General features: G+C 41.0%; 1 protein-coding gene across 2 annotated transcripts in view; it reads right to left on the reverse strand.

Annotated features, from left to right (window-relative positions):
• Positions 1-12,611: 12,611 nt before the first annotated feature.
• MROH8 (maestro heat like repeat family member 8) overlaps positions 12,612-25,061 on the reverse strand; it is a 40,840-nt gene continuing 28,390 nt past the window's right edge. For both annotated transcript variants that reach the window (XM_005896005.2, XM_005896004.2), the window contains 5 exons: positions 23,048-23,183; positions 21,086-21,204; positions 18,302-18,454; positions 16,474-16,634; positions 12,612-12,759 (listed from right to left, as the gene is read on the reverse strand). In XM_005896005.2, the coding sequence (XP_005896067.2) occupies positions 12,612-12,759; positions 16,474-16,634; positions 18,302-18,454; positions 21,086-21,204; positions 23,048-23,183 (717 nt within the window). The remainder of the gene's footprint in view (positions 12,760-16,473; positions 16,635-18,301; positions 18,455-21,085; positions 21,205-23,047; positions 23,184-25,061) is intronic.

A 25,061-nucleotide genomic window follows, 5' to 3' on the forward strand; every position in this document is an offset into this window, starting at 1 on the left:
GTGTCATCAGAACTTACTAAGATAATATTTCTACATAATTTATTTTCTGACCGATGAAATTCAGAAATTGCCCCTGAGACATTCATCAAAGCTAGTTTCCAAGACAAATAGGGTCATGTCTTTTCCTAAAGAAGGAACTGGCCTGGAAGGAGACTGTCATTTGGTTGAAGCCTCCAAGGGCTTTTTTTTTTTAATAACAAAAGTCAAGCTCTCTGGTTCCCAGTCTCATCTCTACCACAGAGCCTGCCTCAGGTACCTTCCAAACACGTGGTACCCCAAGTCCAAGTGTTTACCACTTACCATCCTCTATCCAGTCAGTACCCTTCGTCCCGAGTTCGCTGTGATCCACGTACCTCGATAAGAGCCCTAAATGCAGGATAAAGTCTGTGAGTCTGTGCTGGCACAACTGACTTTCTGATAATTAGATTTTCTAAAAACTGAATTCCTCCAAGTGCCTGATGGTTACCTATAGATAACATAGCCCCCTTCTCCAAAGAAGTATTTTCAAGGTCATCTTCATAAAGAATGGGGACACCAAAAACGCAATTTGGGAAAGCACAGGATAAAAGTGACTGTAGAAATGAAAGGATTTTCTCTGTACCTACAAATAAGACTGCTGCTCTTCTGATAGGAAGTTTTGCATTCTTGGAGAACATCAATGTTTGGGCTAAAATGTTGACCTTCCCCTTGCATTTTTTTCCCTAAGTTGGGGGAAAAAAAAGAGTATAAAGGAGTGAAGTAGCAGCACTATTTTATCAGCCTCACTACATAGGGACTGTGTCAGATATACATACAGAGTATAGTGGTTGAAATAACTTCAGTTGCTCAGTGAATTATGCCACAATAACGAGGCCCTTGGCAATGTTAAATCCTCTGAATATACCTCGTTCACACCCACATACTGTGCCTGCACTGCCTCTAATCTGTCGTTTCTTTTCTGTATGTAAGTCTTCTAGGGTCTCTAAGCTCAGTCTTGAGCTCTGCCTTCCTAATAGCTCTTCCCTGACAGCTCTTACCTTCCTGACCTAACCCTGTACTCTTGAGTGTTTTGCAGGTCCTTCTGTCTTGGCAACACATCATTTTCCACCTTGCATTTCCATTCAGTGTTTCACAGAGGTTTAATCTCCTTCACTAGCTTGTAAGCTCCCCTTACAAGTTTTCATCTTGGGCATGTTTCTGGGTTCTCTGCGGCCTGTTGCACATTTAGCATGTTATGCTTATTGGATGAATGAATTCACTCCTCAGTGGATCTCTTACCAGGCACCTCAGGGACAGGAAGAGGACAGGATTTTGCTCTCTATAGAACTTATGATTTAACATGGACAATATGTGGTCTCATCAACCAACAGCATTGAATTTCTTGCTTCAAAAATAACTGTCATTAGTGCATCTGTGATATGTTTGATCACAGGTCAGAGAGATAATCCTGCGTGGAAAGCCTTACACAAGGGCACTGTGTGGCTTCCTAGGCCAGTAAGTCTGATCAGAGGAGGCCCTACTGGGTCCTCAATGGCTACACATATGGAAGACCCCTGGCAAGAGTCAGTCAAGGAGTCTTCATAATCAGATACCAGTGGTTCTAGACTCAGTTGTCTAGAAAACCATGGATGGGCCTCCTTGGGCTGCTCTGGCTCAAGCCTGCCCCTAAGATGAGTCACAGTAGCCTCTCTCAAGTTTTAAAAGAGAAAGGATGCCATCTGGGGCCTCTCAGAGCCAGTGGCATGCCGCCATTGTGTTGCAAGGCTTACAACAGCACGTCAGCCCTTGCTTGGGCTGATGCTCTGATGGAGGGTAAAATAATTCACTATATCCAAAGAAAGGATTAAAGATCATTGCAAAGGCCAAACATAACCCCATTTCCATTCACCCCATAAGTAGTTTTTGAGTGTGGACTGTTACCCTGACTCTGCAGCCCCTAAGTCAGGTTAGTGGAGTTCCCAAGAGTTCACTAGGCTTTTTTGGTGAGGAAGGGTGGTAAGAGAAAATGAATTTTGATTCATTTGGGAGGAAACTACAGAAAAATGGATTCGTAGAACAAGATTGGTCATAGATATCAAGTGCTGATGTGAGAAGGATGGGAAATGTTTCCTTTATGTCATATTCCTTCATTAAAAACTATGTCTGAAAAAAAATAAGCATGTCAACATACTAAGGAGTTACCAAAGCCATTATTGCTCACATACAAAGAACTTGCAGATTGTTGCAACATCACTAGGGTTGATGAACCAGGGATCTTTGCAGTACACTGCTTGGGGCAGCTTCCACTTCAGGAACCGGGCACATATAGTTAGCACTTGCCTGCTCTCCTGTGAAAAGGATGATCAGAGATCAGCATTTTCAAACATGTTTTAGCTGAGATTACCTTTCTTCAAATAAAATGCTAAAGTCTAATATGATAAACTCAGAATTATCTTGTTTGAAGTGAGGGCAAGGTGCCTTCCTTCAACTTTCCCAAACAGTCTCTACAGAGAACCCATAAAATCTGCAGGGTTCTGGGGAAAATGGAGAAACCACTGGTCGAGGGCATAAGTGAGAGCTACTAACATCAAGTGTAATACCCAGATCAGAGATTTGGGCAGGAGTCCCACTACCCCATGCTTCTAGAGAGAGGGCTCCCATGCCTACTTGCTGCTCCTAGGTTATTCTCCTGTCACTACGCATAGGAAAGTAGCTCCCCATCTCACAGTCCTTGTAAATCTCTAGCTTGGAAGAAACTTTGGAAAGTATTGATCCTGTCTTGATCCTGATACTTGAGCAAAATTAGCAAGTGGTCTTCTTCTTTACACACTGCCCTCAGAAGGCCCCCATGCACCATATAACACCCCTGGTAAGTCTCCAAGCAAGTGTTTGGTCCCAGTTCCACTAGACATCTGGGCCATTAAAATTCCTCTGGGGACAGATGGAATGCACATTAGTTCAGTTACTTTGTTATGAATTGTAAGTGTCTAGTAAAGTTAAAGATACCCGGATATTTCACTTCTGGGTTGATGCCCTCAGGAAACTCTGAGACATTTACACAAAGAAGTTTACCAAAATGCTCACTGCAGCATTATAATAAGGAAAAAATAAAAGTAATCTAAATGTCTAGGAATAAAAGAATGGGATAAGTTGCAGTTATAAGACAGAATTCTATATAGCAGTGATAAGTGAATTAGGGCTATATAACATGAATAAATCTTCTAAATATGTTAAACAAAGAAAAAGCAAATTGCCGAAAGGATTTACAAATGATATGGACAAAGTTTTTTAAGGTATAAAATTTTTTTCAGATAAAGTTTTAAAACATGAAAAATAATACCTCAGAAATGATAACAAAATTTGAGATTTTGCGTGATTTTTTCCAGTTTTATTTCTCAGCCTAGGTGGTAGGTGTATTGATGTTTTAAATTATGTCGTCAGTGCCAGTGATTCCTAACCTTAGGCTGGATCCCTCCCCTTTGCTGAGGCCACCTTCTGAGGAGCCTTGACAAGCTGGCTAGAAGGTGTTCAAAGTCTGAAGGAAAATAAGTCTTTACTGCTCTAGGCTTTGCCTGATCACCAAAAGCTGGCTGGGGTGCAGGGTGGGGGTTAGGGATCAGTACTGTCTGTCCCATGTCTGTGACCTCTATGGGGCACACTTTGCCATCAGTTGGTTGGGAGGCTCTGACCTATACTTCACTGAGGTCTGAAATATTTTGTATTTATGGCTACAAGGCCATAACACTTCCCTCATAACAAGGTGCCAAGGCCCACCATAATCTTTAGTCCTGTTTCTGAATCTTTCTGTAAGGAAGACTATAGGTGGGTGGGAGCTCCAGCATTTTCCCAGACTCCTTGCAGCCTAAACCCACTTCTCTGGTTGGCTGTAACTGGTGGTCACAGGACCTTGAAAAAGACCAGCTTCTGAGGTATGGGAGAGTACTAAAGATGATGCCATCCCTCCCACAATTCTTATAGAGGAACCTCTGGGAGATTAAGGAGATTTCAAAGAAATCTCCAGATTTCAGAGAAGCTTCTCTGTTCCTGATTTAGCCTCAACACTAGTCTATTTGTCTCAAGGCCACAAGGCTGTTCTTGAATTAAAAAGAAAAGACAACAGACTGTGATCATCATTAACAGAAAGAGTTTCTTGAATTAGGCAGTGTGTTGAGAGTTCTGGGCTAGGCTGAATATTGGAGGGGCTACAGAAAGGTATAATAATACATGATTTTCACCCACATAGGATCATGATTTGCTACACAGAAATAAGGAGTAAGATTTTTCACACAATTCACTTAGGTAAAATACTTGAAAGGAAGCCCGTGCCAGAGGAAATGGGGAATAAAGATGATACCACAAAGTCCATGCCCTCAAAGAAATGAGGGCCTGTTTGCAGAGTTGACTCTGGATTTGAACTTATTCAGGGCTGAAAGAAGTTAACAGTAGGCATTACCGTAGCAATTGCATCATTCTCATCCTGAGAATACAGAAGAAGTGGGACCAAGCTGTCCAGGACTTGGCTCTCTACACCCTTCTTATCTGCGTATTTCACAGACTTTATGGAGGCTCCAAAGAGGGTCATGGAGAAACGATGAACATCCGGTCTTACCTATGAAGGATGTTCAAAGGGAAGCAACTCACTGAATGTGTTCATGCTTAACTTATAAGAGCTCTAGGTCGGCTGAAATGCCAGTCCTAACAGGAGGATATTTAGATGTTGGTAGCTGAGGGCAAGAAACCAAATATATGTGGAGACAGTCACACTTGCTGCTTTGCATGGCTCATTCTCTCACTCTAGGAATGAGTCCTCACCACTTGTATCTGCTCCTAGTATTAACCATCCACTCAGGCTGGGCTTCCCAGGTGGTGCTGTTGGTAAAGGACCTGCCTGCCAATGCAGGAGATGTAAGAGATGCTGCTTTGTCTCAGGGTTGGGAAGATCCCCCCAGAGGAGGGCATGGCAACCCGCTCCAGTATTCTTGCCTGGAGAATCCTATGGACAGAGGAGCCTGGCGGGCTACAGTCCATGGGGTCACAAAGAGCTGGACACGACTGAAGTGACTTAGCACATACACATCACATGCTGTTTTGCTGAAATTAAAAATTCCAGCCTTGGCATATTTGACTCTTCAGAATGTGGTTCATTGGGCCACATTTATTTCTCTTTTATTTTTAGCTGGGCCACTTAGCATGCAGGATCTTAGTTCCCTGACCAGGGATGAAAGCCACGCCTCCTGCAGTGGAAGCGTAGGGTCTTAACCACTAGACAGCCAGGGAAGTCTCCCTGTGTATTTTTTTTAACAAATCTTTGGGATCTGGGATGGAGACATAAGTATAGTCCACTATCCTGACCCAGTCCTGATTGTTCCTTGAAAGAAAAGACAATGTCTTTTCTTATAGAAACTCCTTCTTCATCCCAGGAAGCAGGGGAGTACCTTGGCAAGTCTCTATGCCTCAGTTTTTTTAATCTGAAAAACAGTAACACCAGCCCTACCAACATCACAGGGTTACCTAGAAGGGTCTTAAGAGATTTGAAAGTGCTCTTAACAAAAAAGTACGATCTAAAATAGAGTTATTACTATCCCAACCTCGGTTTGCTGTTATGCCAATTACCTTCCCCCTAGGAAAGTCTCTCCTCTCCCCTTATCTTACATCACCAAATAAGGAGAAGAGGGTCTTCATCATGGCAGTCAGGGTGGTGAAATCCATTGTCCTGACGAATTGCAGGAGTATCTGAATGGCTAACAAAACAATCTTCTCGTCGGATTCACATAAAAGGTCTAGGATGCACGGCAGCAGGCTCTTGATGTCTTCCCTCTGTGTGCCCAAAACAGTGAATCACCACCCCTCCCGACGGCACTTCCTTTGTTACCAGAGTAGGGCTTCCCACCTGTGCTCTGTCCCTGGTGTTTGTTGAGTTTTTGATTGTTCTGGCCAGCCCAGAACAGAGAATTAAAGAGGGCCTGATGCCATCTCTCAGTATTGGCAGGACTGATAAGTAGAGAAGGCAAAAGAACTTATGTACATATGTATACCTGTGGCTGATTCATGTTGATGTATGGCAGAAACCAATGCAATATTGTGTAGCCATTATCCTTCCACTAAAAATAAATAATTTTTAAAATTAATTAAAAAAATAGAATTGGTGGTCTTACCATTTCCTCCTGTCTGGTAAGATAGCACAGTCCCCTCAGGGCAAGAATTTTAAAGGGATTATTTTCAAGAAGTAGCCAGTCTTTCAAGCGGGCAACACAGTATATGCTGGGAAATCTCCGAGCCACTGGACTCTGAAGAAGCTGAAAGAACCCAGAAAGTGGCCAAAGAAGTTACCTTTTAGCCCTTTTCCATGAGGGGAGCCAGCTTCCTACCAACTCCGAAACACCTATTTTCCTTTGAAACTTCTACTCTACAGCACATACATTACAGGATGATGCTTCCACTGCAGGGACCTAAGGAACACTGAATATGTGGACAGAGAACTTCAATAAGGTTAAATTTGGACCATTTCTATCCTATGTCTGAATCGGACCCTAGTTGGTCACTCAGTTGGACATGGCCTAGGAAGGCTGGTACAGCTCCCTTATAGGCTTCCTGAATACATACAGCCTCTGAAGAAGTCCTACCTCCACAAAAAAGCCTGCCGATGTGAGCTTATGTTTATCGTTCCCTCGGTTAAGAAAAGGCACTAACAGGTACATGACCTTATGTGCAAGGAGATGATTTCTCTCCAGCAATGCACTGCAAGACAGAACACAGAACAACTCTCAGAAATGCTCTTACTCAGAGAGCAATGTTCCCAGGGCAGGGATTGGGGGTGAGGGGGCTCTCAAGTTTTTCCTCAGCTTCAGGTGCACGAGAGGGTAAGTTCAGTTCAGTTCAGTCACTCAGTTGTGTCCGACTCTTTGCAACCCCATGGACAGCAGCATGCCAGGCTTCCCTGTCCATTACCAACTCCCAGAGTTTACTCAAACTCATGTTCATCGAGTCGGTGATGCCATCCAACCATTTCATCCTCTGTCGCCCCCTTCTCCTCCCGAGGGTAAGGCAGGGCTGAAAAATTTGCTGGAATTATGGGCATTTGTCCATTCTGGGATGAGTAGGTTATTCAACTTTGGTGGCTCTGATAACTAAAAGGGGGGAAAAATTACCTTAAAACACAGCTGATTTAGAGCAGGGATGCATGGCAAGGAAGTCTTACTTGGCAAGGAGGGATACTCCCTGAAGATGGCAATCTTTTCCTTCCAGAAGGGTCCATCCTTTATTCTTTTCCATGATGTTGAATTCCTGCCAGCAGAATGTTCTGAGGAGTAGAGTCTTTGTAGCCTGTATGGCAAAGCTAATCCAAGAAAAATAGTACAAGTGAATATAGTACCGGTCCCTCCAACTGAAGAGCATAAAATCACCTGCTCTCACCGAGGAAGGCCATGTATTGATAGCTGCTGGACTCTAATTCTCTTCTTTCTAGATTTTCCTAAAGATTCTCAGTGCTCTAATACTTGAAAGGCCTTTCACACAAACTCTAAGCATAAAGAAATCCAATAAAATTGTGTTTCCCTGGGAGAATGGAAAGAAGTCTATGCTAAAACAAATGATGTAGGATGCTAAACTGAGATTCACTGCTTTTTCCTTTACAGCTTTATTTAGATAGAATTTATACCTCCCTTAAATTTACTCCATTGCTTTTGAAAACTACTTATCAAACTAGTATTTTGGACATAATATCAGAGAATCTTGAAGCTGGAAAGGTCCTTGGAGAATACCTAGCCTGAGCTCACTTACAGATAAGAAAACAGGCACAGAACAACAGAAAGATTTGCCCAGAGTACAGAGTTATTTAAAGGAATGAGAATCAGGACTTCCCTCGTGGTCCAGTAGTTAAGACTCCGCCTGCCAATGCAGAGGACACGGATTTGATCCCTGCTCCAGGAAGCTTTCACATGCAGCAGGGCAACTAAGCCTGTGCATCACAACCATGGAGCCTTGCACTCGGGCTACCACAACTACTGAGCCCATGCACCTAGAGCCCATGTTGCACAGTGAGAAGCCACGGCAAGGAGAAGCAACTAGAGAGTAGCCCCCAACTTGCTGCAACAAAAGAAAGACTGCGTGCAGCAACAAAGACCCAGCAGAACCTAAAATAAATACTTAAACAAAAAATGAATGAGAATCAGAACTCAAGTTCTTCTGCCTCTTAGTCAGGCATTCTTAAATATTCCATATTAGAGCACTTCCTCAGAAAGAAATCCATGTGCCCCAGAAATACTGAGAAATTTCTATTGAGACCCTAAAGGAGAATTTAAAAATACCTCCCTATACATGAAGCAGAAATAAGAAAATGCTCAGCTTCGGATCAGTATGGTCTTGGAGGTAGGTTTAAGGCTGTCTCGCTTGTCTCTGTTGCTACCTGATTTATCAAGAAAGGGCTGGCATGCTGTCATCCATTATTTTGCAGGGCATATGAACTCAGATAGCCAAATTTGCCTTGACACCAATAAGACTGGGCTTCCGTGGTAGCTCAGCTGGTAAAGAATCTGCCTGCAATGCAGGAGACCCCAGTTTGATTCCTAAGTAGGAAAGATCCGTTGGAGAAGGGATAGGCTACCCACTCCAATATTCTTGGGCTTCCCAGTATTCCTTGGCTCAGATGGTAAAGAATTTGCCTGCATTGCAGGAGACCTGGGTTCAATCCCTGGGTTGGGAAGATCCCCTGGTGAAGGGTACAGCTACCCATTCCAGTATTCTGGCCTGGAAAATTTCATGGACAGAGGAGCCTCATGGGCTTCAGTCCATGGGGTCTCAATGAGTCGGACATCACCAGTAAGACCAAAGAGAACCAGTGAGAGCACAGAATGATTCCTGGTCAACAAAGTCACAGTGGACAGTACCACAAGGGGGTGACCTCTGAAGACACTTCCTGTTCTGGGTACAGGCCACTGGGGATGGCAACGTCAGACATGGTGAGGCCGATGGCGTGGTGAACCTGGACGAGCAGCGTCATGAGAAGCTGAGGGAAGAGCCGGAACGTAGCTGCCCGGAGTCTGTTCCCCACAAACACCTCATAAAGGGCATCTGTCACCTGTGGAGAAAAGCACACAGTGGAGCTGAACACCTGCTAATCCTAAAGTCTTGCTTTCGTTTTACTTCTGCTTGTTCCAGGACATGCTTTCTGGTTCTACTAAATCACAGGCAGAACAGCAAGTGACAGGGTACTGGGATAGGAGTGAAGTTGTCACTAAAAGTTGCCACAGTGAGGGACATCCTGAAAACCAGAAGGAAACTATAAGGAAACCATTCGCATATTTGACCACATACAAATTTAAAGCCCGGGCAAAAAAAAGACTGTTCATAAACAAAATCGGATGACAGATAATTTGCAGAAATGCTATAGTTTTAATATACACAATGCCCATATATGTCAGGAGGAACAAGTGAAAAGGCCTGCTACTCAAAGTGTGGGAAGTGTAGGCCACCGACCAGGAGCACTGGCGTCACCTGGAGCTGATTAGAAGTGGAGACGCGCAAGCACCCCTCCTCCAGCCCAGAATGTCTACTTCAATTAGATCCTTAGATGATGGTGGTTTGCGTGTGTATTAAAACGGAGAAGCACGGGTGTGTAGGACATGAAGAAAGAAGAAACATAAATGACCAACTGAAAAACATACATAAATGTTGAACCTTGCCAGTGACGGAACTGTAATTAGAATACGTTCCTTTTTCACCTAGCAGCTAGACAACGATGCTCGGTGTGGCAAGGCCGTGCTCACACATGATGACAGGAGGGCAGTGTTCTAGAGGGTCATTTGGGAACAGTACCAGAAGTTTAAATGAGCCCACCATTTGGCCCAGAAATTCCCCTTCAATGGACTTTATCCTAGGAAAATAATTTGGTATGTATAACAAAATTGATGCAAGCATGATTAAGTTTGCTATAGCACTGTTTTCACAACAAAAGTTTGAAAAGTGTCAAATGTTCACTAATAGGAAACAATAATGAAATAAATGGTTCTGCGTCATGTATTACCTATTTTTAAAAAGGTAATTAAAACCAGTTACTATGCAGCTATGAAAAGGATAACAGAGAGCCCTACATATTGATATAGAAAGTAGTTTGTGTATGATTAAATGAAGAACAGCAGGTCATCAAATGGTATGTACTGTGATGTTATTAATATACATACAGAATTTTATAGACTAATCAGATTAAATGTATACCTTTATCTGCTCTAACACCTAAAACTGCACTAAAAGGACATTTTAGGGATTTTTTAAAAGGCATAAACCCACAAGAACAGAGAGCATAAGAGAGAAGACAGTAGCAGATTAGAGACTTCAAAGTAATTCTGAAAGCTAAAAAAAAAAGTATGATAATAACTTAGGTCAGAGAAAGCAGAACTGTAAACTGGTAGGGAATAAAATAAAGTAAAAAGTAGTCGTGATACACAGAAGAACTATACAAAAAAGATCTTCACAACCCAGATAATCACAATGGTGGGATCACTCACCTAGAGCCAGACATCCTGGAATGTGAAGTCAAGTGGGCCTTAGGAAGCATCACTACAAACAAAGCTACTGGAGGTAATGGAATTCCAGCTGAGCTATTTCAGATCCTGAAAGATGATGCTGTGAAAGTACTCCACTCAATATGCCAGCAAATTCAGAAAACTCAGCAGTGGCCACAGGAGTGTAAAAGGTCAGTTTTCATTTCAATTGCCAAGAAAGGCAATGCCAAAGAAGGCGCAGTGCAAACTACCGCACAATTGCACTCATCTCACACTCTAGCAAAGTAATGCTCAAAATTCTCCAAGCAAGACTTCAGCAATACATGAACCATGAACTTCCAGATGTTCAAGCTGGATTTAGAAAAGGCAAAGGAACCAGAGATCAAATTGCCAACATCCCTTGGATCATTGAAAAAGCAAGAGAGTTCCAGAAAAACATCTACTTCTGCTTTATTGATTATGCCAAAATCTTTGACTGTGTGGATCACAACAAAATGTGGAAAATTCTGAAAGAGATGGGAATACCAGACCACCTGACCTGCCTCCTGAGAAATCTGTATGCAGGTCAGGAAGCAACAGTTAGAACTGGACATGGAACAGACTGGTTCCCAATCAGGAAAGAAGTATGTCAAGGCTATATATTGTCATCCTGCTTATTTAACTTATATGCAGAGTACATCATGAGAAATGCTGGGCTGGATGAAGCACAAGTTGGAATCAAGATTTCCAGAAGAAATACCAATAACCTCAGATATGCAGATGACACCACCCTTATGGCAGAAAGCAAAGAAGAACTAAAGAGCCTCTTGATGAAAATGAAAGAGGAGAGTGAAAAAGTTGGCTTAAAACTCAACATTCAAAAAACTAAGATCATGGCATCTGGTCCCATCACTTCATGGCAAATAGATGGGGAAACAACGGAAAAAGTGACAGACTTTATTTCTTGGGACTCCAAAATCACTGCAGATGGTGACTGCAACCATGCTTGCTCCTTGGAAGAAAAGTTATGACCAACCTAGATAGCATATTAAAAAGCAGACACATTATAAAAAAAGAAAAAAAAAAAGTAGTCGTGAAGTGGGGTGGAAGAGGGGTGGATTAAAATTAGTTTGGAGTTTGCTTTAATAATATAAACTATTATATACAGGATGGATAAACAATAATGCCCTACTGTATAGCATAGGGAACTATATTTGATATCCTGTGATAAACCATAATGGAAAAGAATATGAAAAAGAATATACATATATATATATGAATAACTGAATCACCTTCCTATATATAGTAGAAATTAATACATTGTTAATAAAATGAAATAAAATAGACATGGATATGGTGGAGGCTGTGTATGCAGAGGGGCAGGGAATATATAGGAACTCTCTGTACTTTTCTGCTCAGTTCTGCTGTGAGCCTAAAACTGCTGTAAAAAAAAAAATTATTTAAAAGGAAAAATATAGAGGGAAAAAGTATGCCAAGTACATATACAAGAAGTTTATACATTATAAACACTTGCAGAAAGCTCATTTTTAGGGACATGGTATAGCCATGAGCTAAGATAGTTTATTGATTTTTAAGGGATTATTTAAAAATATATCCAAAAATATGTGGTGAAGACTGGAGACTATATGTGACCTGAAAAACCTAAAATATTTACCACCTGGTCCTTGACAGAAAAAGTTTGCCAACCTCTGCTCAAGGTGGGCCTTTGGGAGATATCCCTGGTGGTCCAGTGGTTAAGACTCTGCCCTTTCATGCAGGAGATGTGTGTTCGATCTCTGGTCAGATAACTAAGATCCTACATCTGCGAGGTGTGGCCAAAAAAAATTAAAAAAAAAAAAAACAATTTTTCAAAGGAGGACCTTTGGTTTCTATTTTATATTCTTCTATATTCTTTGAAATGTTTGTACTCTCTTGACTATGATGATATGCATTTTTTAAAAGATGAGAAAAAGAATGTTTAAAACAGATGAAACCATACTGACTCTTTCACTCATCTCAGCCTTCTCCACATCCATCCCTTGGTGGTGACACTGGTGGATTTATAAATGGATGAGGGAAACAAACTTTGAGAGGAACCAAAAGGAATACTCTCCAGATGGTGCTGGGCCAATTATCCAGGAGGGCCATGGTGGGCTAAAGTTGGAGGGGCAAAGCTCAAGGGCTTACAGCAACAGCCACATAGGCCATCTTGTCCTGGGAGTCAGAATCATGGCATTTCTGCAGCTTCCTCAGGAGTCTCCAGAGAATCCAGGTCGTTTTGGGCAGCTCCACCTCCAGAGTTCTCCACAACTCAGCCAGATGCCTAGAAATCCCAGAGGAAGAGGGTTCAGAAGAACGGCTTATCCTAGGCCAACCATGATCATGAGCTTCCCAGAATCCATCTGGAATCCAATCTATAAGAGGTTTTCCTCTCTGAGGCTCGATTCTTCAGAATTGCCATCTGATTTCACAACAGTAACTCCCAAGGTTTCATAGACTCAAGTTCCCACAACCTCAGCATGGACATTAAGACCATTCACAAACTGGTGGTCCTAACATATCTTTTCAATCTCACAACTTTCCTATCTCATACTCTGTACTCTAAGTTTCCTACCTCATTTTCATTTCTAACAGAGTCTACAGTTCTCACTTGACCTAAAGCAATAGTTTTCCAAGAACTAGAACAAGCACAAAAAAATATAATAATGCTAAAATTACATTTAAATCAACTGAATATAGTTAATACTTTATACCAAATCATATATTTTACATAAGAATCTAGTGTATTAATAGGTAAGCTGAAGCAAGTAGTAAAGATTTAAAAACAATGTTTCAGAGACATACACAAAATTAAGACCATTAAACAATCTGTATTAACTCATTTTTCTTCTGGATGAGTAAAAGTTCTCCTTTATTCCTTTTCCGGTAAGTGGCCTGAGGTGACCTCTAAAAATGGTGCACTATTCACTCGACCCAGAAAACTCCACAAAATCATGCAAATCAAGAGGTTAAAATCTTCGTGTTCACTTTAAGAACACTCGTGGAACTGCCCAGGCCATGAAGGATATGCATATCCAAAAAGCCACCAAATATCTGAAGGATATCACTTTAAAGAAGCAATGTGTGCCATTCCATCGTTACAACGGCTGAGCTGGTAGGTGTGCACAGGCCAAACAGTGGGGCTGGACGCAGGGTTGGTGACCCAAAAAGAGTGCTGAATTTTTACTGTACATGCTCAAAAATGCAGAGAGTAATGCTGAACTTACGGGCTTAGATGTAGATTCTCTGGTCATTGAGCACATCCAGGTGAACAAAGTCCCAAAATGCGGTGGAGGACTTATAGAGCTCACGGTTGGATCAACCCCTACATGAGCTCTCCCTGCCACATTGAGATGATCCTTATTGAAAAAGAACAGATTGTTCCTAAACCAGAAGAGGAGGTTGCACGGAAGAAAAAGATATCCCAGGAGAAACTGAAGAAACAAAAACTTATGGCCCGGGAATAAATGCTGCAAAAAATAAGTGCAAAACAAGTTAAAAAAAAGTTCTCCTTTATTTGATACAGTGGGGTAATGGCTCAGACAGTAAAGCGTCTGCCTATAGTGTGGGAAACCCTGGTTCAATCTCTAGGTCAGGAAGATCCTCTGGAGAAGGAAATGGCAACGGACTCCAGTACTTTTGCCTGGAAAATCCCAAGGATGGAGGAGCCTGGTAGGCTACGGTCCATGGGATTGCAAAGAGTCGGACACGACTGAGCAACTAAACTTTCTCTCAGCTTGCAGAAAACATTAACACTGCACCAAGACATTATATGAAACTCATTCATTGAAACCAGTTTTGAAACAATTTTCAAAGTTTAAAGCTGAGAAATCTTCAGCAAGTGGTGCTGGGAAACCTGCATGTAAATCAATGAAATTAGAACACTCCCTTATACCATACACAAAAATAAACTCAAAATGGCTTAAAGACTTCAATATAAGACATTAAACTCCTAGATCATAAAACTCCTAGAAGAGAACATAGGCAAAACATTTTCTGACATAAATCGTAGCAATATTCTCTTAGATCAGTCTCCCAAGGCAAAAGAAATAAAAGCAAAAATACATGAATGAGACTTAATCAAACCTAAAAATTTTGCACAGCAAAGGAAATCATAAATAAAAAGACAATCTACAGACTAGGAGAATATATTTACAAACAATGCAACTGATAAGGGCTTAATTTCCAAAACATATTATTTGAACAGGTCATACGGCTCAGTATAGAAACAAACAATCCAATCAAAAGATGGGCAGAAGACCTAAATAGTCATTTCAAAGAAGACATACAGATGGCCAACAGGCACATGAAAAGATGTTCAATATTGTTAATTATCAGAGAAATGCAAATCAAAACTACAATGAGATATTATCTCACACCTACTAGTCAGAATGGCCATCATCAAAAGTTTACAAATAATAAATGCTGGAGAGGGTGTAGAGAAAAGTGAACCCTCCTTCACTGTTGGTGGGAATGTAAACTGGTGCAGTCACTATGGAAAACAGTATGGAAGTTCCTTAAAAAACTACAAATAGATTTGCCATATGATCCAGCAATTTTACTCCTGAGTGTATATCTGAAAAAGATAAAAACTCTAATTCAGAAACATATGCATACCAATGTTTATAGTGGCACTACTTACAGTAGTCAAGACATGGAAGCAACTTAAGTGTCTATCAACAAATGAACTGATAAAGATGTGGTATATATACACAATGGAATATTAGTCAGCCATAAAAATGAATGAAATATTGCCATTTGCAGCAACATGGATGGACCTAGAAATTATCATATTATGTGTAGTAAGCCAGACAAAGACAAACATCATATAGTATCACTTACATACAGACTCTAAAAAACTGATACAAATGAACTTTTTAATAAAATAGAAACAGACTCACAGACATAGAAAACAATTTATGGTTACCAAAGGGAAAAGTCGGGGGTGAGGGATAAATTAGGAGTTTGGAATTAACAGTTACACACCACCATATATAAAATAGTTAAACAACAAGGACTGACTGTATAGCACAAGGAACTATTAATATATTCAATATCTTGTAATAATCTATAATGGAAAAGAATCTGAAAAGAATCTAGAAAAAATGTGAATACAAACACTGAATCACTTTGCTGTGTACCCGAAACTAACATAATACTGTAAATCAAATATTCTTCAATTTTTTAAAAAGCTAAGAAATCTTTCTTTCAAAATAGTAATTACCCAAAATCACAGTATATAAAGCAGATAAATAGAAGGGCTGCTCTGGTTAAAGTGGGATAGGGCCTGAATGCCTCATTGCCTTCCCCATAAATCATTTCCTGGAACTTCAGGGTGCCTTGCCTCCAACTCAAAACCACTAGTCATAAAAAAGCTTCTTCTTTGTTCCTCTCTGTGATTCTATTCTTATTTATGTATATACTTATACTTTATTTTTATATATATATATATTTATACTTTTTTTTTATATATATATTCATTTTTTGGCTAAATTTTTCTCAAATGTATTGCAGATATCATGACATTCACCCCTAAATCTCCCTTAAATTATCTGTCTCTTAAGAATAAGGAAATTTTCTACATATTATTATTTCACAACTAAGATTACATTAATTTAGTAATTAGTATATATATTTAAATCTCTTGAAAATTTTCTTTTATAGCTTTTGCTTTTCTTTCAGAATCCAATCAAAGTCATTTATTGCATTTGGTTATGTCACTTTAGTGTCTTTTTATCTAGAACAGTGCCTTTGGCACAATTATTTTCTTTCATGATAATTTTTTTGAAGAGTTCAGTCCAACTCTCTTGTAAAATGTTCTTCATTCTGGATTGTTTCCTTATTTTAGGCATTATGTTCTGATTTACCCTGAAGACATCTGTCTATATCATATTTCAACAAGAACATCCTTAGATTTTTGAGGGCAACCCTGCTCCACAGTACTCAGAGGTGTAGCACACACCCCTACTTAATCCAGAGGCTGTACCAATTCCGTTACCTGTCATATGGTACTGGGTGACACAGAAGGTGATCGATCACTGTATCTGTGTACTTGGGCCTGGACATAAGCAAACTCACAATATTTGTGATTTGTTGGCGAACATTAGGCTGGCTGCTTGTGGAGAGCAGGGCACAGATAACGCCCATAATTTCTGGCACCTGAAAAGGGAAAGAAATCGCTTAAGACCTTACTGCTGTGGGACATTGATAGTTACTGAGCATACTGTAGTTATTTTGAAGAGGTCCTGGGGGCAACTTTTAATACCGAATGTTTATTATTTTTCAAAAAGTTTATTATTATCAAAACTACTAAAAGTATACCTGTATGAATGTATATGCACATAAAAAGATTTGGAAAAACATATATCTAAACATATTAATGTGTCTTTGAGTGATGGGATATTTACATTTTTGCTTATATATTTTTTCTAATTTTTCCTTAAATATTATGTATTGGTTTTATAATAAGACAAACTAATAAAAGCTGGAAGGAGGCTGGTTTTTCCCCACTCTGGCTCTGAGAATGGCAGGGGACTCATAGCTGCCTTCCTCCTGCAGAAGTTTATCATATTCAGGTAAAGGAAACAAGAGCCACTGGGCTTGATCCATTTCTCTGCTTTGACTGCTCTTCCTGCTCCTAGTCTTGTGGCTCAAGGTCTCTGTGAAAATGTCAGCTTTTCAAAAGGCAGTCCTTAGTAGCCTTATATAAAATAGCCGTTCTTACCACCAGCTGCCAGAAACGGTTTGAGGATGGGCATGTGATGGCATTCTGGCCAATGAACATGGAGGAAAACCAGCTGGGGGCTTCTGGGAAAGATTTTTCTCTCTGATTAAAGGCAAGCAACCTCTCTCTTCTTTGCTGGGTAGTCTTAACTGCTTAGAGAGTTGGAAATTGTGGTGGCTGTCTTACTTATGAATATATGAACAGATTAAGTGGGAATGATGGAAAAACTCCTGGCTCTCTTATAAAGCTGTTGAGTTGCTGGACCCATCCTAGAAAATATACCTTACTTCCAGACTTCTTAATATATGAGGTGATAAACCCTTTGTATAAGCTTCTCACAAATATTTTTTTTCACAGCTGAAAGCACCCAAAAGATACAAATGCCCATTTCACCATCTTCCAAAATAGTACTGATCTTTTTGTATCTTTGCTAATAGATTAAAAAATGGGTTTTCATCATTTTAAAATTATTTTTATTTTTATCAAAGTGCAACATGCACACAATTTTAAAAGTCCAGTGGTATTCAAGGCTCTCTCTGGCCTATTCCTCAGGTCCATACTCCAGAGACAACTACTTTAATCCATTTTATTTCTTCCAGTATGTCCTTCCACATTTTAGATGATATAACCATACTGTTATTTCTTCATGTACCAATTTCATTAAAATAAACTCTCTTGATTTTAAATTTACTAAGTTAGCCTCCCTCTAGGATCACTGATGGCTTGGTTTTTTAAATTTTGGTACCTTTAACTAACCCGAATGAGGATCTAAACTGGAGTTACCATTCTCGTGTATGTTAATTATATTAAAAAAAAAAAACAAAACTACAATCTTTTGGAAAACAGGGGCCATACCTCAGATTAAAAAAACAAAACAAAACCTGCCATCCTAGCTGCATACACAGTGGCTGTATATGCTTGTTGAATGCATGATTTTTCCGCATTAACTAAATAGACTAAGGCTTTGGCCATGGTCCCTTCAGTGGTTGTTCTCAGTTGTATTCTGCTGAATAGGAACAGCAGGAGAGACCTTAGCATCTGCAGGTGGGGACAGGGCTCTGCCTGCATTTTAAACTCGGGAAATGTCCCCTGAGTGGTTTACCTTCTCAAACCGGGACTGTGCATTCTTCACCAATGCTTTCAGCAAGTCCCCCGCTGACCGCTGCGTGTGGGGATGTTTCAGGTTTTTCAGGCCATCCAGTGTAGCCATCACAAACTGGTAGAGGTCGTTGGAATTGAGAAAAACTTCGAAGACCTGAGATGATTTAGGGAAAATGAACTTTCGAGATGGATGGTTTAACAGGAAGAGTCCTGAACAAGGAACAATTCTAAGTCAACAATCAGAGAAGCACACAAAGACTGTTTACAGAAGTGAAAAACTGGAAGCAAACCAGTGTCCCGAGGGACTGTGCATGGTTTCTTACAACTCTGACTTTTAGAAAGAAGCTTGTACTGACTTCCCTGACAGTCGGGTGGTTAGGACTCTGTGCTTCCACTGCGGGGAGCACGTGTTTGATTCCTGGTTGAGGAACCAAGATCCTGCAAGCTGTGGATCATGGCCAAAGATAAAAAAGCTTGATTACTGAGATACTCAGAAAGAGTGACATATGATACTTTTATAGAAATAAGAATTAAGGAAAGGCCCTAATGCTCTATGGCTGACAGGGACACAAGCCTAGCTAAAATAATTTGGAGATGATTTATTAAAATAATGTGTCATTCTGCTTCTCACTATACGTTCAGTTCAGTTCAGTTGCTCAGTTGTGTCTGGCTCTTTGTGATTCCCATGTAGCACGCCAGGCTTCCCTGTCCATCACCGGCTCCCAGATCTTAACTCACTCAAACTCATGTCCATCGAGTCAGCAGTGCCATCCAACCATCTTATCCTCTGTCGTCCCCTTCTCCTCCTGCCTTCAATCTTTCCCAGCATCAGGGTCTTTTCCAGTGAGTCAGTTCTTCAAGTCAGGTGGCCAAAGTATTGGAGTTTCACCTTTACCATCAGTCCTTCCAATGAATATTCAGGACTGATTCCCTTTAGGATGAACTGGTTGGATCTCCTTGCAGTACAAGGGACTCTCAAGAGTCTTCTCCAACACCATAGTTCAAAACCATCAATTCTTTGGTGCTCAGCTTTCTTTATAGTCCAACTCTCACATCCATACATGACCACTGGAAAAACCATAGCTTTGACTAGACGGACTTTTGTTGGCAAAGTAATGTCCCTTGCTTTTTAATATGCTGTCTAGGTTGATCATAACTTTTCTTCCAAGGAGCAAGCTTCTTTTAGTTTCATGGCTTCAGTCACCATCTGCAGTGATTTTGGAGCCCCCCAAAATAAAATCTGTCACTGTTTCCATTGTTTCCCCATCTGTTTGCCATGAAGTGATGGGACCGGATGCTGTGATCTTAGTTTTCTGAATGTTGAGTTTTAAAAGTCAACTTTTTCACTCTCCTCTTTCACTTTCATCAAGAGGCTCTTTAGTTCTTCTTCACTTTCTGCCAGAAGGGTGGTGTCATCTGCACATTATTGATATTTCTCCCGGCAATCTTGATTCTAGTTTGTGCTTCATCTAGCCAGGCATTTCGCATGATGTCCTCTGCATATAAGTTAAATAAGCAGGGTGACAATGTGCAGCCTTGACATACTCATTTCCCCATTTGGAACCAGTCTGTTGTTCCATGTCCAGGTCTAACTGTTGCTTCTTGACCTGCATAAAGATTTCTCAAGAGGCAGGTCAGGTGGTCTGGTATTCCCATCTCTTGAAGAATTTTCCACAGTTTGTACATGACAGTGAATAAAGTCCTCCACATAATTATAATAGGTATAATCTACTAGGCACTTACCAAGTGATTGGCACTAAGCAAAGCATTTTCTGTACTGTATCTCATTTGACTCTCATAACAACTGACTTATCCTAATTTTTACAGATCCTCATATACAAATGAGGAAATTGACGTAAAGACAATTTACCTGATTCCTTAGACCAAACATGAATAAGATCTGTAGGCTTTTTTTCTGTGTATCACCTATTGTTGCCTAGTCTCTCAGTTGTGTCCGACTCTTTTGTGACCCCATGGTCTGCAGCCCACCAGGCTCCTCTGTCCATGGTATTTCCCAGGCAAGAATTCTGGAGTGGGTTGCCATTTCCTCTGCAGGGAATATTCCCAACCCAGGTCTCCTGCATTGGCAGGTGGGCTCTTTACCACCGAGCCACCAGGGAAGACCCTGATACCTAGAAGATGTTTAGTATTTGTGGAGTATTGGATAATTACATTAACAAAGAAGTGTATGGCTTTTTAATAGTTGTATTTGGATCAATTACACCCATTTTTTTAAAATTAGAGTTTTCTTTTAAGTCTTTATTGAACTCGTTACAATATTGCTTCTGTTTTATGTTTTGGTTTTTTGGCCACAAGGCATAGGGGACCTTACCTCCCCAACCAGGGATCAAATCTGCACTCCTTGCATTGGAAGGTGGTCTTAACCCTTGGACCACCAGGGAAGTCCCTCAAATTCACCCTCTTGAGGTCTCTTTTCGTGACAAGGATTTACATTTGCAAGGGGTTGGGTGGGGTTAGGAGAGCAAACAGGCACAGAGCTGGTCTGAAAAAATGTCCACACAGTGATACTGGCCTCACTGACGGTCTGATCTAAATCCCTTAAACTCACAGGGCAAAGTGTGTAACAGTTATGGCCATTACCTCATCTCCAAACTATGTTCTCTGGGCAATCTTGTATGTTTAGTTTTATAAGAAATTAACAGACCTTTTCCCAAAGTGATTTTATCATTTCACATTCCCATGAATAAATGTATGAGACTTCTGGTTGTTTCCCATCCTCTCCAACATTTCAAGCTGTCTTTAAAATTTTAGTCATTCTGATTACCTGGGCAATTCTGAAGGGACAACTATAGAACTGTTTAACATTGTAGAGTTCTAGGAGTTCTCGGCATTTTTTCACTGCTCTTTTCAAGCGTTGGCGATTTTTCTTGTCGTAAGTGATACCTGAGAAAATAATGTAACATATTAATACTTTCTGACTTATTTCCTTTTTCTTGATTTTGCAAGTCTGGTTGATCTTCAGGTTGAAGTAGATCCCCAGTCTTATTTTTGTCTATTTCACTTGAGTAAAAATGCTCATTTTTACTTTTTACACCCCCTCCCAAAAAAATGGGGGAAGGAATGTATGTTAATCTGATTCGCTTCTCTTCTGTGGAAGAGCAATATATAAAAAGAGCTGAAAGAAAAAAGAAGAGCTCTTTGTAAGAGCTTTTGAGTGATTTGGGAATACAAACGAGGCAAGTTAAACCATTTATTTCCCCATTGGTGAGGACTTTTGAGGAGTCTTCCTTCCTATGAAGCTTAGGTCCCGACAAAAATTTACACAGTTTTGTACTGAGTTTGATAGTTCTGCAATCAGAACTGTCTATGTGTCTAGTTTTGCTGATACTGAGTCTGCCAAGATGCCCTAACAGTGTTTTGTTTTCCTTGTGTTTTACTGTGGCTCATCTTCACTGGAAATTTATCTCTAGAAAGTATCTGAGCCCATGGTTGATCTATAGGAAGTATTTGAGCCCGTGGTTGAGGATACTGTTTCTCCAACTATAAGCTCTTTGTGGGATGGGACCTTGCCTGTCTTACTCACCAATGCATCCCTCGAACAAGAAGTGCTTCATAAATATTTGCTGAATGAACAACCAGCTGTGTTCCCGTGGCTATACGTCTCGGGAGACAAAGCTCATACTCAGAGCTGCTCGGAAATGAGACTGCTGCTTTGGGAAGTAGAGCACTATGCTGTCCTTGGTATAAGCAAGGCCAGGCTGGGCAACTGCTGGGTAGGGATAGAACAGACTCAGACTCAACACTGGGGAAGTCTGGGTTAGATATCTTCTGAAGTTTCTTCCAACTGTGGGGATCGGTGATTCACTCCTTGACCACCATGGCCCTCTCTTTGTTATTCAAATTCCCCACGTTCATATTTGCTGAGTGTCCTTGCTCACGCTGTTCCTTCTGCCTAATACACTCTTCTTATCACTTCACCTGACTAAATGTTATTTTTTAGGTTATCTTCAGAGAGGCCGTTTCTGAACCCCACAACTAGATTTGATCCTTACTCATGGCCTCTGTAATCTCCCTTCATAGCAGTCAAGTGTTTATAAGAAGAGTTATTTGTTGACCCCCTGATTCTCTGATGCCCCCACTAGATCATGTGTTACATCTAAGGATTGTGTGTGTGTGTGCGCTTAGTTGTATCCGACTCTTTGCAACCCCACAGACCGTAGCCCACCAGGCTCCTCTGTCCATGGCATTTTCTGGGCGGAAATACTGGAGTGGGTTGCCATTTCCTTCTCCAAGGGATCTTCCCAACCTGGAGATCAAACCCATGTCTCTTGCATCTCCTACATTGGCAGGCGGATTCTTTACCACTGCGCCCCCTGTGAAGCCCACATAAGGATCGGACCACATATTTTCTGGTTACTGTTAGATCTGAGTAAGGACTTAGTAAACATTTCTGGGATAAACACATAAAGGCAGGCCCAAGGGATGGCAAGAACTTCTTCTGCTTGCAACTAAACTAACTACTCCAGCTTTTCCACAGGGCCACATGTTTTCTGCTCCAACTCCATGGGCATGCACATGGCTAACACTGATGGGTCTGACCCAGTGTTATCCTTCTAATTATTAAGTCAGTGTGGCTCTATCTTTGCCTAGGGACAGGCTACCCTTCTCTCTATGAACCAGGGTAAAAGTCTTTCTAGAATGTGGGCAGTGAGTGCCCAAGGAGGCCTGGTGCTTTTTGTGCTATGCTGGAGAACTCAGGGCCTCACTGCCTCCAGCAGTGCCTTACACTTCAGCCTCAGGGTGATGTGCAGCAGGTAGTGCATGCCCTCCGCAGCCTCCTCGGCCACCTCTTTCAGTGGGTCCCCACACAGCAGAGCCATCAGAGCCACCAGGTGTCCAAGTCTTTGGAATTGCACTGGAAGCTGATTAGGAAGCAAAAGAAAAATACCATTAGACTGCATGTGCATTTGGTGCCTCAGATTTCAACTGTAGAAGTAATTCTGGAACCTCCTGCTTGAGAGAAGGCCAGTGTTCTATCCAGTGTTCTATCTACATGTGTAGATACAATATATCCAGCAGATGCTATTACATAGGATAAATTCTAATTTAAGTAAGCAACCTGAAAAATCCTTTGTGTTTAAAGATGTTCATTCTAGCACTGTTTTTACTACTTTTTTCTTTTTAAATATTTATTTATTTTTGGCTGCACTGGGTCTTAGTTGTGGCGTGTGGGATCTTCTGTTGTGGTGTACAGGCTTCTCCCTAGTTGTGGCTCTCCGGGTCAGTAGTTGCGGCTTACAGGCTTAGTTGCCCTGGGACATGTGGTATCACAGTTCCCCAAGTGGGGATGGAATCAGTGTCCCCTGCACTGGAAGGTGGGCTCAATCACTGGACCGCCGAGAAGTACCTCTAGCATGGTTTTTAAAGACCACATATTCAAAATAATTGCCAATAGCAATAAGAACTATACTGTTCATGGGGTTCTCAAGACAAGAATGCTGAAGTGGTTTGCCATTCCCTTCTCCAGTGGACCACATTTTGTCAGAGGGAACACATTGGTCATAGCAAACACCCTCTTCCAACAACACAAGAGACGACTCCACACAGGGACATCACCAGATGGTGAGCACTGAAATCCGATTGATTGTATTCTTTGCAGCCAAAGATGGAGAAGCTCTATATGGTCAGTAAAAACAAGATGGGGAGCTGACTGTGGCCCAGATCAGGAACTCCTTTTTGCCAAATTCAGACTTAAATTGAAGAAAGTAGGTAAAATGACTAGGCCATCAGGTATGACCTAAATCAAATCCCTTATAGTTATACAGTGGAAGTGACAAATAGATTCAAGGGATTAGATCTGATAGAGTGCATGAAGAAATATGGATGGAGATGTATAACATTGTACAGGAGGTGGTGATCAAAACCACCCCCAAGAAAAAGAAAAGCAAAAAGGCAAAATGGTTGTCTGAAGAGGCCTTACAAATAACTGTGAAAAGGCAAAGGAAAAAAGGAAAGATATACTCATCTGAATGCAGAGTTCCAAAGAATAGCAAGGAGAGATAAGAAAGCCTTCCCCAGTGATGAATGCAAAGAAATAGAGGAAAACAATAATTTTCTCTTCAAGAAAATTAGAGATACCAAGGGAACATTTCATGCAAAGATGGGCACAATAAAGGACAGAAATGGTATGGACCTAACAGAAGCAGAAGATATTAAGAAGAGGTGGCAAGAATACACAGAAGAACTGTACAAAAAAGATCTTCACGATCCAGATAATCACGATGGTGTGATCACTCACCTAGAGCCAGACATCCTGGAATGCGAAGTCAAGTGGGCCTTAGGAAGCATCACTATGAACAAAGCTAGTGGAGGTGATGGAATTCCAGTTGAGCTATTTCAAATCCTAAAAGATGGTGCTGTGAAAGTACTGCACTCAATACGCCAGCAAATTTGGAAAACTCAGCAGTGGCCACAGGACTGGAAGAGGTCAGTTTTCATTCTAATCCCAAAGAAAGGCAATGCCAAAGAATGCTCAAACTACCATACATTTACACTCATCTCACACGCTACTAAAGTAATGCTCAAAATTCTCCAAGCCAGGCTTCAACAGTACATGAACTGTGAACTTCCAGATGTTCAAGCTGGTTTTAGAAAAGGCAGAGGAACCAGAGATCAAATTGCCAACATCTGTTGGATCATCGAAAAAGCAAAAGAGTTCCAGAAAAACATCTATTTCTACTTTATTGACTATGCCAAAGCCTTTGACTGTGTGGATCACAACAAACTGGAAAATTCTTCAA

Source organism: Bos mutus, chromosome 13, assembly GCF_027580195.1.
Source record: "Bos mutus isolate GX-2022 chromosome 13, NWIPB_WYAK_1.1, whole genome shotgun sequence".
Lineage (NCBI taxonomy): Eukaryota > Metazoa > Chordata > Mammalia > Artiodactyla > Bovidae > Bos > Bos mutus.